A 15,199-nucleotide genomic window follows, 5' to 3' on the forward strand; every position below is an offset into this window, starting at 1 on the left:
CAGTCACCTCAACACCCACTCCTTTCCCACCGACCTACCTTTTCCTCGATGTCACTGCAGCTTGCGCATAACCTTCCTACAGCCTTCTTTTCCTGGCTTTAGTGTAAGACAAAAATGGCTACGGTAGGATTTCTGAAGAGAATCCTTCACTCCTTGAAGATTATTAGCAGCCAGGAGGTCAAGAGGAACCATCTGTTGAACTCAGGGCAGTTCAGCAACTCAGTGCATGAAAGGGGAAAAGAGGACAACCGCAAGGCCAGAACGACTGCAGATAGAACCATGGCCCAAGGAAAATGCTTTGTCTGAACAAAATACAAGAGAACAATTGTTTCCTACTGGTTTGAACAGACCCTCACTCTTCAAGGTTAATTGGTATGGATTCTGGCCAATGTCATTAGAACTGTATTACAAGCAGCAAGACCTCACAATGTGCACATGACGAGCAAAGTATTGTCAGGAAGCAACCAGAACTACGTGTTCAGCACAAAAATAAATGAACCTTTGGTTTAAATACTCTATGTGCAGGCACAGTGAAGTTGCTGTATTGGGAGCAGTATGATGTTTATAACTTTCTAACATGGTGTTCAATTTTGCTTTAAAAGTGCTACATAGTTCCACTGCAAGAGAATATATATGCACAGAAGCCATCAAATACAAAGAAAAGTAATTAATTGCTATTACTCATTTGGGCTTTACCAATACAGGCCAGGTATGCCGATTGGTTTCTGTGACTGGTTGTCATGATCCATGAACAAACCAAAGCAGAAAAATAGTCCATTGATAATGGAATCACAATATATTCTAATCAACACCTTTTTATATCTGTGCGTGCTGGTGCCATAATAAGGCTTGGAGCTGTTATTGAGACCAGATGTAAGTGAGCTGATTTAAAATGCATATTTAAGGCTGAAGCTCCTCTGTCTCAAGTGATGTTAATTCAGACACCATGGCTGGAATCTTCTCCCCTTAGAAGATTCTCGGACGTCAAGACCATACGCAGGTCCCGACCCTGATAGCGTCCATATCTACCCGTTTGTGTGATTAGTTAACACACTGCCTCAGGGAGACACGGCCGATTATGGATGGGGGAGCAGTGTGCTCTGCAGGTCAGAGGGGCAATTGGAGTGCCAATCGGGTGAGGAGGGGGGGTGCTGCTGGAGTAGGTGGGAGAATGTGAGGGCTGTTGATGATGGAGATTTCTTGAATTGTTAAAAGTGATTGTGAACACAGCTGCCAGGCTGTCAGTGTGGAGGGGGACCCTTCCATGAAAGGCCTGTAGCCCTCTGACACCTGCGGTTCTGGGTGGGGGGGGGAATTAAAGGAGTCCTTGCTGGCCTCCCCAGCCTGCACTTAAATATTGAATTATCCTGTTGTTTCCTTTCAAGTTAAATCAATTATTAGAAATTGACTAGTTAATGACATCCATGTTATGAGGTGGATGAAGGGCATTAGGATGAAGGGTGTCCTGTGGTTCATTACACCACAGCTGCCTGATAATGGAGGGACTCTAGTTACCATTCATCTTGATGGCTCCCCCATACAAGCTAATGGAGAAAGTTTTAAACTGGATTTAAAGTGACTGCCCTGGCACATACAAACAATATTGAATGTGTAAGAAGAATAAAAGGAGGCAATATAACTAAAAGATACAATTCTAAAAGTGGTGGAAGAACAGAGGGACCTGAGGGGGAATATGTGCACAAATCATTGAAGGTAGCAAGGCAGGTATAGAAATTGACTAGAGAGGCATACAGACATCCTGGGCTTTATAACTAGAGACAGAGTACAAAAGCAAGCAAGTAAGGATGAACCTTTATAAAACATTGATTCAACCTCAACCGGAGTATTGTGTCCAATTCTGGGCACTGTACTTTAGGAAGGATGTGAAAGCTTTAGAGAAGGAACAGGAAAGATCATGAGAGTCATTCAGGGATGAGGAACTTCAGTTAAGTGGATAGATTGGAGAAACTGACTCCTTAGAGCAGCGGAGATTGAGAGGATATTTGATATAGGTCTTCTGTAATAAATTTGGAGTGCAGGACGGGTTTCTTGTAAGAAACAGTAAACAGAGCTCCAGATGAAGCTACATTCTTATTCCAAGACCAAGGCTAGAAAGCTCTGCCCCTAAGATTACTCACACTTGGGGCTAATTCGTCTATACTGTCACATGATCCCCATAACAGTATGAAATGATTAACTTACAATGATTACATTCCTCACCCTTTAATTCTGTTTTGCCACTCTTATTTACAAAAATATCTTAAATCATATACAAATATAAACAGTTCATGCAATTATAGATTTAGTCTTTGAGGTGGTTTTCTGATTCGGGTAGATCAATGCAACTCTACAACTTGAGATTCTTCCATGGGATTGACTTACTCAGGAATTGCAGCATCAGGACATCTTTAGACAATGGCAGTTCAGAATTATTTACTTCAACAGAGACATCAGGTGTGCCTATTCTTTGTCGATCTGGCACCTCAGGGATCTAAGTTTCAACTTCGATTCCAGGAGGATTAATTGATTGTTGAAATGTCGCTCGACTTCTGAGATGATCCACATGTTTCCTAACAATCCTGCTTTCCAATTCCACTTGATATGATAAAGGTCCTGTTTCAGAGATAATTGTACCAGGAACTCATCTCGGTCCAGTTGTAAAATTTCATACAAAACTATCTCTCCCAAAATAAATTCTCGAACTTTACTCTGAAGGTCATGGCTCAATTTCTGACTACTCTAGTTTTTCTCCACCTTTCCCTCTAAATTAAGGAATACTAGACTCAATCTTGTACGACGTCGGCGCTTCATTAACAATTCAGAAGGTGTTGACCCTGTGGTTGCATGAGGAGTCGTGCGATAGTTGAAAAGGAATCTTGAAATTTGTGTTTCTAGTGTTCCCTTGGATAGTTTCTTCATGCCTGTTTTAAAGGTTTGTATTGCTCTTTCTGCTAATCCATCGGGTGATGGATGATACAGTGCTGTTCTGACATGTTTAATCCTATTTAGGTTCACGAATCTTTGGAATTCAATACTAGCAAAAGCAGTACCATTGTCTGACACAATCATTTCTGGTGGATCATATACACTAAAACATTGATGCAGCTTTTCACTAGTTGCACATGATGTTGGTGATCTCACTTCATAGGGTAGGCGATGGTGTAGTGGTATTGTCGTTTAACTAGTAATCCAGAGACCCAGGGTAATGCTCTGGGGGACCCGGGTGGCAGATGGTGGAATTTGAATTCAATAAAAATCTGGAATTAAAAGTCTAATGGATGACCATGTCCACGAAACAACCATTGTTGTAAAAAAAAACCCATCTGTTCACTAATGCCCTTTAGGGAATGGAAACCTGCCATCCTTACCTGGTCTGACTGGCCTACATGTGACTCCAGATCCAAAGCAATGTGGTTGACTCTTTAATGCCCTAGCAAGCCAATTGTATCAAACTGCTACAAAGTCACAAAAAAGGAATGAAACTGGAATCCCAGGCTCTGGCTTCGGGAACAACAACCTCAACCCTCCTTACTAACATCTGGGGGCTTGTGCCAAAATTGGGAGAGCTGTCTCACAGCCTGACATAGTCCTCATGGAATCACATCTTACAGATCACCATCCCACTGGCAGGACAGGCCCAGCAAAGGTGGCGGCACAATGGTATACAGTCAGGAGGAAGTTGACCTGGGATTCCTCAACATTGATCCCAAACCCCATGAAGTCTCATGCCATCAGGTCAAACATGGGCAAAGAAACCTCCTGGTGATTACCACGTACTGCTCTCCCTCAGCTGATGAATCAGTATTCAATGAAGCACTGAGGGTAGCAAGGGCATAGAATGTAATCTGGATGGGGGACTTCAATGTACATCACCTAGAGTGGCCGAGTTCTAAAGATGCTAGACTGGGTTTACGACAGGAGGTGAGGAACCAACAAGAAGGAAAAACATACTTGACCTCATCTTCACCAACCTGCCTGCTGCAGATGCACCACCTGGAAGTTCCCCTCCAAGTAACTCACCATCCTGACATGGAAATATTTTGCCATTCCTTCACTGTCGCTGGGTCAAAATCCTGGAACTCCCTTCCTAACAGCACTGTGGGTGTACCTACACCACATGGACTGCAGTGGTTCAAGAAGGCTTCTCAAGAGCAACTAGGGATGGCATTAAATGCTGGCCCAGTCAGCGAAGCCCATATCCCATGAATGAATAAGAAAAAGATACATCCATCCACTTTGAATGTGTGTCGATGATTACGAGAAACACGATACCTAAAAATGGGCCTGCATAGTCTATATGTGGTCTAACTCAGGGTCGACCAGGCCGCTCCCACGGATATAGTAGAGCCGAAATGGACAACTTCTGCTGTTGCTGACACTGGAGACAGTATTTCAGCATTTTTTCTATATCACTGTCTATACCTGGCCACCAGATATAACTTAGTGCAAGCATCCATATTTTCCAAATACCAGGGTACGCACAATGAAGCTCTGTCAATAGTAGTTGTCTTCCTTGCATAGGTATGATGACTCTTTCTCCTCCATAATAAGATACCACCTTGACAACTCAGTTCAGATTTACAGGCATAGAATGGTTTTCATTCTTCAGAGACTTGTGCATTTGACCATCCTTGCAATACATGTTCATGGACTCGTGCTAAAATTGTATCCTGATTTGTCCACTTCTTTATCTGTTTCATGCAGACTGGTGAGGAGCCCAGGAAATTCAACACAAGTACAACTTCTTGAGTTAGTGGTACTTGTGTAATACTATTGGGCAAAGGAAGATGACTGAGGGCATCTGCATTTTCTATATACACACAAAGACCGTGTATAAAAGTGTACTTGTATGCTGACAAAGTTAAAACCTATCTTTGAATTCTAGCAGAGGCTATTGGTGGGATTGCCTTATCTTCACTAAACAATCCTAACAGTTGTTTGTGACCTGACACTATGGTGAAGTGTCAGCCTTGCAAATGTTGATGGAACCCCTTTAGTCTAAATACAATAGATGAGCCTTCTTTTTCAATTTGTGAGTAACCTTTCTCGGCTGCAGAGAAGGTTCTGGATATATATCATATTGGCCTTTCAGATCCATCCTCTATCTTGTGTGACAATACTGCTCTCAGTCCATAGGGAGATGCATCACAAGTGAGTATCAATTTGTTAGATGGGTCAACATGTACTGGCAGACACAATGAATGTAAAAGCTTCTTGACTTTTATGAAGGCTTCCTCTTGCTGTGCTTTCCAGGGCCATCTGTTATTCTTCTTCAATAATAAGTGTAAAGGGGCTAACACTGTAAATAGATTAGGCAAGATGCGACCACAATAATGGAACATGCCCAAAAAAGACTTGAGCTCCATGACGGTAGTAGGAGAGGGCGCTTCCTTGATTGCTCTGACTTTCTCCTCTAACGGATGCAACCCTTGGGCATCCACTCAATGAACCAAATATATGACTTCAGTTGCTTGGAAAATGCACTTCCCATTTTTGAAATGAATGCCGGCCTCCAAAAATCTCTTCAGAATCTCTTCTAGGTTGGCCAAATGTTCTGCTTCCATGGATCCTGTGATCAGGACGTCATCCAGGTTACTATAACTCAGGAAACCCTTGTGGTAAGCTTTCCATGGTTCTTTGGAAAATCGCACAGGCAGATGACACACTGAAGGGTAGGCGTGTAAATTGGTACAGGCCCTTGTGCGTGTTTATGATGACATTACCTTTTGATGTGTTGTCCAGCTCTAGCTGTTGATATATATGGTTTATGTCCAGTTTAGTGTAGGATCATCCTCCTGTAAGTTTAGCGTACAGATCTTCAATCCTTGGGATTGGGTATTAATCTAATTTTGCAGCCTTGTTCACAGTTAATTTGTAGTCTCTGCAGATGTGAATGGTTTGACCTGGTTTCATCACAGGAACTATGGGTACTGCCTATTCCGAAAATTGGGCTGGCTGGATTATTCCTAACTTCTCCAAGTGGCACAATTCTGCAACAACTTTCTCCTTTAGGGGGTAAGGGGTTAAGTCTTCCCCTAAAAAACTGGGGTGTTGCTTCAGAATCCACATTCATTTCAGCTTGTAAACCTGTCATCTTCCCCAACTCATCTCAGAATACTCTCTCATGCTTTTTTAACAACTCAGGAATTCCCCCTGTATTTTCAGGCGGATATTTTCTCCACTCGGATGTTTTTATTTTCCCTCCTTCACCGTTTTGCTCCTCGGCCGGTTCCCCTCGGGGACGTTCCCAGCTCCGGCCTCTGGTTTGCCTTCCTCCCCGGCGGCCGGATCCGCGCCCGGCGCCGGCTCCTTGGCCGCTTTGCGGGGCCGCCCGCGTGGCCTCCGGACGCCGCTCCCCTTGGAGACTTTCCTCGGGCCGGCACCGCCCTTCCTCCGGCCGCCTGGCTTCTCCTTCTTCTTCACCCGGGCCGGGCTCCTCTTCATCTTCCCCTTGTGGCCGGCGGCCGCTCTCCCCTGCCAGCCCCGGGCTTTGCGGGTGGGGGTGGGGGCGGCAGCCGGGTGGCTCTGGCCCTCCAGCTGCTGCCGGTTGACCTTGAAGGAGCCCGAAGCCCCGGTGCCCCCCGTCTGCAGCAGCGAGCCCTCGGTGACCAGTCTCTGGACCGCCTGGTTCACCCGCGAGTTGATCTGCGGCACATCGTAGCCGGTGGCCGACAGCGCCTTCTTGACGCCGGCCAGCGAGAGGCCGCGGCGCTCCCGGGAAGACGCCACCACCTCCAGGATGTGGCCGGCCATGGTGGGTGCTCCCGCCGCCAACGCCGCCTGCCACACCTTGGCTGGGCTCCTCCGCCTCCTCGCCTTCCTGCCTCGGGAGGGGCTTTCGAGCAGATCACCTGAAGCCATCTCGCCGACTCCTGAGGGGGAGGTGGGTGGGTGGGTGGAAGGGGGAGGCGGCGCTTTCAGCACCTTCCCTTCCCCAACCCCTCCCGGCCTGGCCCCTCCCTCCCTCGCTCCGGCCGCTCCGCGATCCTGGCCGCGGGGACTGAAACTATCGAGGAATTCCCTCTGTTCTGACTTAAAAAATTTCTGACCAATTGAGTTTAATTTCTTTCAACCAATCACTGCCCAAGAGGCTCGGCCTTCACCTGATACAACAATCACAGGCAGCTGGGCTTGTCTGTTGCTTGTAGGATACAGGTGCTGAGGTGATGCCTTTCACCTGTAGTGCCTCTCCTGTATATGTTTTTGGCTGAGCCTTGGTTTGCTTCAAACTTAATGACTGGGTACCTTCTCTGAGGTAATTAAAGATGTATTCTCCCACCACTGCGATCAATGCTCCTGTGTCAATCTCCATGAGCAGAGCTTTTCCATTTACTTGAAGGGTAACAGTGATTGGTTCAGTTTTCCTGGCCTTCAGATTGTATAGGGAATAGATATCAGTATCAGCAGCTTCTGGCTCATCTACGTTGTGCACTTCATTTAAATTGATTTGCTGTCTGAATGGCTGTTTTGATCTCCTCCTATATTGTTTTATAATGTGCCCTTTTTTGTGACAGCAGTGGCATTCTGCCTCTTTAAGTCTGCAGGTTTCGGGTAGATGAGTAACCCCACATCGGTAACACTTTAATTTCTGAATTACTGGTGAGCTGCTTCCAGTATTTCTTTTTGTTTTTCTAGTGGTAGTCGCCATGTCCCCCTTCGCGGTTGCCTCCCTGGTCTTTGTGCCATGGTTGACGGCAGGTTCCCGCCCTAACTGCAGAATGGCACCATTTTGCACACTCTGCAAAGCGTGCGATTCTCTTTCAGCACTCATCATTGCTAGCACTATCTCCATGGGACGCTTCAGGTCTATATTAACTGCTGCAAGTAAAAGACACTGAATGCCGCAAACCATACGATCTCACAATATGTCACTTAAAGTATCACCGAAGTGCTCCATTAATTGTTTTAACTTCGCAATGTACATTGTGATCGACTCACTGGGGGCTCTTACTCAAGAGTTGAACTTGAATCTTTGTACGATCACCGACAGCTTAGGCTGAAATTGTCCCTTCACTAGATCTGCTAGCTCAGTGAAGGATCTGGAATTTGGCACATTTGAGTCATCAGACTACGGATTAGGTTATACGTTTTACTCCCGCGATTGTATAAGCGAACACTTGGGAGAATTGCCTTCTGTTTCTCTTCTGCTGTTATTTCATTAGCTGAAAAGTAGAAAGCTAGGAGCTCTATGTGTTGACTCCAGTCCTTGACGGATAAGTCATACAGATCAATTCGCCAAAGAGAGGCATTGCTGGTCAGTATACTTCTTTTCTTTCTTCCCTTAAAAATCCAAACACTCAGTCACGAGGTGGGGTGCTACATCAGAGCTATTTATCCTTATCACAACTGTAATAAAGTTGGAGTGCAGGACGAGTTTCTTGTAAGAAACACTAAACTTTATTTACAGTGTTCCTTATGAAGCTACATGCTTGTTCCAAGACTGACTAGAAAGCTCTGTCCCTAAGATTATCCACACTTAGGTCTGATTCGTCTATACAGTTACCTGATCCCCATAACAGTAGGAAAGGTTTAATTTACAATTACTATAGCTTCAAAATCCTGAGGGGTCTAGACAGAGTAGATATAGGGAGACTTCCCATTGGTGGAAGGGCTGAGACCCAGAGAGCACAAATATAAGGTGATTCAGGGCAAAAGCAACAAAGGGAACATGAGGAGAATTTTTTATATGCAGCAAATGGTTAGGATCTGGAATGCACTGCCTGAGTGGTAGAGGTATATTCAGTTGTGTCTTTCAAAAGAGAATTGGATAAGCAGCTGAAGGAAAAAGTTAGCAGGGCTACAGGGAAAGGGTGGGAGAGTGGGACTAACTAAATTGCTCATGCAGAGAGCCCGCATGGGCTTGACAGGCTGAAAAGTTCCCTTCTGTGCTTCTATGGTTTTATTTCAGTCTTGTCTTTTGTTATTGCGTTGCCCAGAAAATAAGAAGTAGCAGCTAGGAAGTGGATAGGATGTGATGTCTGCAAGATAATCTCTGGTAAAGCCTGGGCAATGAGGCAGATCCAGCACAGCAAGTGGCAAGATGTCTAGATTTAGGGAGGGAAAGACAGTATGCAAACTACAAATTGCTGGCTACACCCTCACCCTACATGCGGTATTAATTTCTGTGCAGACCTTCCCCAGCAAAAGAATGTTGCAACTTTATCAAGAGTCAGCTTAATAAAAGGTTTTGTCTCCAGCAAAATATGTTTTGTATTTTATCCACTCTGAGGGTTGGGTGTTGCTGGCAAGGCCAACCTTAATTATCCATCCTTAGTTGCCCCGTGAAAGTTGAGGTATTGCAGTTTGATGCAACTAAGCGGCTGGAAACTTCAATACAAAATACCATTTACAATTAGCATATACTGCACGATAAAAACCTAAGTACTTTTCATATTGTGTTTATCTGGCAGACTCTTTAATTGTGTTCTGTCCCAGAAATAATTGTGCTCTTGTTTCCTTATTTCAACCAACCCTTCAAACCTGTGCGTTATTGGTGTTGAGTAACCACTAAATTCAAAAAGTTAAAATCACTAAACTCATCTCCTTATTAACATAAACTGCTGTTGAGAGAGGCTTTGACCCATACATGCCAACACATATTCTTGAAATGATGTTCACCTTTCATAGCGTAAATTTGAAAACTATCTTCACATTGCAGCACAGAAATCTTGATTAGAGGGGTTGTAATATAATTATGAGCCTGCAGAATACTTTGGAGTGCAATTGAGCATTGTCAAGTGATGGTGTCTCCAAATATTTGACTATAATTTGTTCTTCTCTGATAATTTTGTCTAATTTTGTTTCATAACGCTCCTGTGAAGTGCCTCCAGATGTTGTATTCTTCTCTTCTCAGACAGTGTCTCAGGAACAAGGATGACTTGCTTCCACTCCAGTTCAAAGGCTTCTGATGTGGCTGATATGTCCAATGCGTGATCTGCAGGCTGCCACATACAGGCAGGTGGTGCTTGGGGGGGTCACGTAGATGAGTTATTGGGAGGTTTGTGTGCTCTCTGACACTCAGCTTTGCCTTCACATATTCCTGATGAAGTTCCTCGATGTGTTTGGTGCCTCCCCAACTAAACCTTCTCCATTTTGATCAGTCACACTTCAGAGTCTCCCATGACCTGGTGAGGACGTTTGGCCTCTTCAGGAAAGCTTTTGAGGACATTCCTAAAGCACTTCCATTGTCCTCCTGAGAGTCTCCTGCTGCGACTTAATTCCAAATAGAGCAATTGCCTTGGGAGTCTGGTTTCAGGCAAATAAATGACATGTCCACTTCAGCGGAGCTGGTTTTGAATGATTAACACCTCAATACTGGGCATGTTGGCTTGGTAGAGGATGCTGCTGTTGGATGTTTTATTACGGTTAAAGGCGCTATATAGATGCAAGTTGTTGTTGTTAACTACACTAATGGTCTATGAAAATCATCAGAATTATCTGCCTAGGTATAATGTCAAAGAATGTTTTTTGATGGTTCTCAAGGTAGACTTTTTAAGTGGTATCATGTAAAGACTACCCTACAATGTTAAGAAATGGCTCCATGACAACTGAATACTCCTGGAATAAGGTAGTTTAATTTAGATATCTTGTTGAAAGCATCTTCCAAGAACTGAAAGTGGTTCTCCTGAATGGTCTGGAATGATTCAATCTTTTATACTAGAATAGTGTACTTGTCAGCAGTAAAATGCTTGTATAAAACTTGAGTCCCAGTTGACTGATACAGTCAGCTATCAAAGGCTTAAAGCACATTTATGCAACTTGAAGTCAGTGACTGAAGTTCTTGAGGCTGCTATTCATAAGACCTTGCAACAGAATTTTCCCAGTTTGTCACAGTTTTGTAGCAATGATTCTGTAAGTAAATTCAGTAGGTGCACTTAAATGTGATCGGTCATTGCTTTGTACTGAAGACTGGATTTCATTTTGAGAGTTCATACAATAGTGGAGCAGAGCTTAAATCTCACTTTAATTTACAACCATAACAATAAGGAGAGGTAATATAAATGAAATGGTACAACTTTAAAGGGAATGCTGGAACAGGAAGACCTGGAGGTTCACATACGCAAACATTCGAAGCTGGCAAAACAAGTTGATAAGACTATATAAAAACAAACTGGATTCTGGGCTTTATAAATAGAAGCATAGAGCTGGATTTTTGTGTCCCAAAAAAGTTAGGAATTGACAAAATTGAGACCGCGGGATTGGAAATTTGAATTTCCCCCTCAAAAATAGCCCCACCAAACTTCTTATAGGCAAGAAGAAGTTAGTGTTAGGTTCTGGTTGAGACCATGTATGCATGGCCTGTGACCTCAGTGTCACCATCGGTAGGCTTAGGGGAAATTTGTATTTCAGGTCCCACAGTATTTTCTATCATGTCAGGTGGATTTTGGAAGCCTTCAGGAAACCCACCAGGTAAGAGAGTTTGAGAATCATGAAGGAAGCCAGCTGAGAAATCAGGAACATCCTGACAGGTAAGTGTTAAATGTTTTTGCAGATGAAGCTTTTCATCTTGGACTCATCAAGACAAATGCAAGAATGCCAAATTTCAAATGATCACAATAATTTCTATTACGGGAGAAAAGGGTGCTGATTGGTTGGCAAGTCAACTCTGATTGGCCGAGGCATTGTCATGGAGAAAGCAATGGGGAACTATAGGCACCCCAAGCTCCCAGGTAGTTCAAAAAATTTGCAAGGCTTGAACATATTCTTTTTATTTGCAGAGAAGGAGTTCTTGCATCTGAATGTATGTTTCTTCCAACAAGTGTAAATGAGCCACATTATGAGCTCCACTGATTATCTTAAATGGGTTTTTAGTGCAGCTATTAGCACACTTAGGATTCTTCAGCAAGGTCTGCCCATTAGTGGAATTACATCTAACAATAGATGTTTTGTTTTTATTTTTGCAAGTGCGGGCTGTTTAAGTATGGCCTGTACTCTTAATCTATTAAAATAGATTTGCAATCTATATTAATGACATAGACAAAGAGACAAAGAATAATGTACCTAGGTTTGCTGACTGCACAAAGCTGGATGGAAATGTAAGGTGAGAGGAGGATACAGAGAGGCTGCAAAGAGATTTCAATAGGTTAAGTGAGTGGCAACAATGCAGCAGTTTTTTTTTATTCTTTCACAGGGTGTAAGCATCACTGGCTAGACCAACAATTATTGCCCATTCCTAATTGTCCATGAGAAGGTGGTGGTGAGCCACCTTCTTGAATCACTGCATTCCATATGGTGTAGGGACACTCACAGTGCTGTTAGGAAGGGAAAATATAATGTGGGAAAGTGTGAGGTTACTCATTTTGGTCGTAAGAATCAAAACGCAGAAAAGTTTTTCAAAGCTGTGAGAGTTGTAAGTGTTGATGTTCAAAGAGTCAGGTGTACTCAGACAAGGAATGAAGAACGTTAACACACAGGTGCAGCAAGCAATAAAGAAGGCAAAGGGCACGTTGGCTTTTATTGTAAGGAATTGGAGTACAAGAATAAAGATGTCTTGCTACAATTGTTCAGGACTTTGGTGAGGCAATACCTGGAATATTGTGTACAATTTTGGTCTCCATATTTAAGGAAGGATAGACTTGCATTGGAGGCAGTACAGTTAAAGTTCACTAGATTGGTCCCTGGGATGAGAGTGTTTTCCTATGATAAGAGGCTGAGTAAACTGGGCGTATGTTCTCTGGTGTTTAGAAGAATAAGAGGAGATCACATTGAAGCATACAAGATTCTGAGGGGGCTTGACAGGGTAGACACAGAGGTTGCTTCCACTGACTGGGGAATCTGGAACATGGGGGTAGTCTCGAGATTAGGGTTCAATCATTTAGAACTGCGATGAGGAGAAATTTCTTCACTCTAAAGAAGTATTTAGATATTCACTTGCAATGCGAAAGCCTCCAGGGCTATAGGCCAAGTGCTGGAAAATGGGATTAGTGTAGTCAGATCTTTGTTGACTGGTGTGGACACGATGGCCCGAATGGCCTCCTTCTGTGCTGTAGACGTCTATGAGTCTATGAGTTGTGAATCTCTGGAATTCTCTATCCCAAAGGGTTGTGGATGCTCCATTATTGAGTATACTTAAGGCTGATATAGACAGATTTTTTTTAATCTCTCAGGGAATCAAGAGATATGGGCAGTGGGCAGGAAAACGCTGTTGAAGCTCAAGATTAGCCATTATCATATTGATTGGTGGATCAAGCTTGATGGGCTGTATGGTTAATCCTGCTCCGATATCTTGTGTTCTTGTGAGCCCATTCCCTCCTCTGGGATATGCCCAAGTTGTGTCAAAATTGGTACAAGTGCCGTCCCCTACCATACAAAATAGGTGATCCCACCCTGATCCTGCACACTCTGGCTGCGTCAGGAGTGCAGGCTGTATGTGCTTTGCCATACTCAACAGGTGGATCTGGGCCAAAGCTTTTTTCCTTCTTTCTCTCTACAACATAATTCACCGTTGTCAATCCCTCAGTGCAGACCAACTACATGCAGTACACTAGTTGGTGGCAGATGGTGGAAATTCAGAAATCGAAAGAATCAAACCAGCCCATAGGCTTTACAAGACACCAGTGGGAGCGAAATCAAAGCTCATCTCAGGGTTCATATGATGGTAATAAAGTTGATTCAACTTCATACTTTCAGTATATAAAGTAATATGATCCTCTTGATTAGACTACCATCGTGTTATTATTCTAGGTTTAACTCTTTTGATAGATTCAAAATAAGTCATAAACTGAAATTGTGTTTAAAGGATCATCTGATCCCTAATATCAAATTACAGCCTACAGTTCCCTGCCCAGTATGAATTATTCTATTCATCCCAGTTAATACTTTTAAGACCATTTTTAGATTTCTACTCCGTCAGCAGAATGGTGATCACAAAGAGTATCATTTCAGGTCTACTAGGAATAGTTACATAGATTATATAATGTATGAAATTTAACTGCAAACATAGTTCAAAGAGGGTTGTATGTTTAAAATATTCTCAACTTCATACTTTCAGTGTACCTACACCACATGGACTGCAACAGTTCAGGAAGACAGCTCACCACCATCTTCTCAAGGGCAATTAGGGATGGGCAATAAATGCTGGCCTTGCCAGCAATGCCTACATTCCGTAAATGAATAAAAAAAGATAAAACAACTAAGATTCTACTTCTACACCATCCGTAAAATAGAGAGAATTCAAAACCAGATTACATTTCAGATTTACTCCCTTATTATATCAAAGGCTCTGATAATGTTTTATTTATGGTCATGAAGGTTAGAAATTCCTTTCTTCAGTGCTGGTGCATCCCTTCTGTTCCCCACCCCACAGTGAAACATGCAGTATCTTTCTCTTTGTGCCAATTTCATTAAAGCAAGACAGAGACAGGACACACACAGAGAATATTGCATGTACATATCAGTCCCTCTATTTAAATTGCAACTTGCTGAAAATATTCAAAAATGGAGGGTGGAATTTTCAACTCTTAGTCCCTGCTGAAACGACAGGACCGATCACTGGGAAGAAACCCAATTGGGTGAAGAATTGGACTTTGCCCTGAGTCTTTAAATGAGCCATGGCATTAGAGTTCTGCTTCTGGGTTCCCTGACCAATCAGAGAGGGCAGGCAAGATCACACGCTGGATCTGTCAAAGGAAGGATTTCTATTAAAGGAAGCTCAGCCTGGGTCAGAAAGGCTTAACTACACATGGATATTTGATGCTGCAGCAACTATAGGAATGGGGAGGAGACCTAGGAAGGTTTGTTAAGGTTTAATAAGATAAAAGCCCATGGTGTTGGGTGTAGTATATTAGCATGGATAGAGGACTGGCTAACTAATAGATGACAGAGAATTGGGATATGGGGGGCATTTTCAGGATGGCAACCTGTAACTAGTGGAGTGCCACAGGGATCAGTGCTGGGGCCACAATTATTTACAATCTATATTAATGACTTGAATGAGGGAAGTGATTGTACTTTTGCCAATTTTGTGGATGACAAAAAAATAGGTGGGAAGACAAGTGGTGAGGATGACACAAAGAGTCTACAGAGGGATATAGACAGGTTAAGTTAGCGGGCAAAGATGTGGCAGATTGAATATAATGTGGGAAAATGTGAGGTTATGCAGTTTGGCAGGAAGAATAGAGAAGCTGAATATTACTTAAATGGAGAAAGATTGAAGAAAGCTGCAGCACAGAGGGATTTGGGAGTCCTCGTGCATGAACCA

The 15,199-nt window shown here is 43.2% G+C and overlaps 2 protein-coding genes across 3 annotated transcripts in view; both read right to left on the reverse strand.

Annotated features, from left to right (window-relative positions):
- jcada (junctional cadherin 5 associated a) overlaps positions 1-15,199 on the reverse strand; it is a 329,178-nt gene that overhangs the window by 179,378 nt on the left and 134,601 nt on the right. The gene's annotated exons all lie outside the window — the stretch shown is intronic.
- LOC121275991 (histone H1-like) lies at positions 6,193-6,861 on the reverse strand. Its single transcript, XM_041183935.1, has one exon. It carries the CDS (start codon positions 6,859-6,861, stop codon positions 6,193-6,195), a length of 669 nt encoding a protein of 222 aa, XP_041039869.1.

This window comes from Carcharodon carcharias, chromosome 3, assembly GCF_017639515.1.
Source record: "Carcharodon carcharias isolate sCarCar2 chromosome 3, sCarCar2.pri, whole genome shotgun sequence".
NCBI classification, from domain to species: Eukaryota; Metazoa; Chordata; class Chondrichthyes; order Lamniformes; family Lamnidae; genus Carcharodon; species Carcharodon carcharias.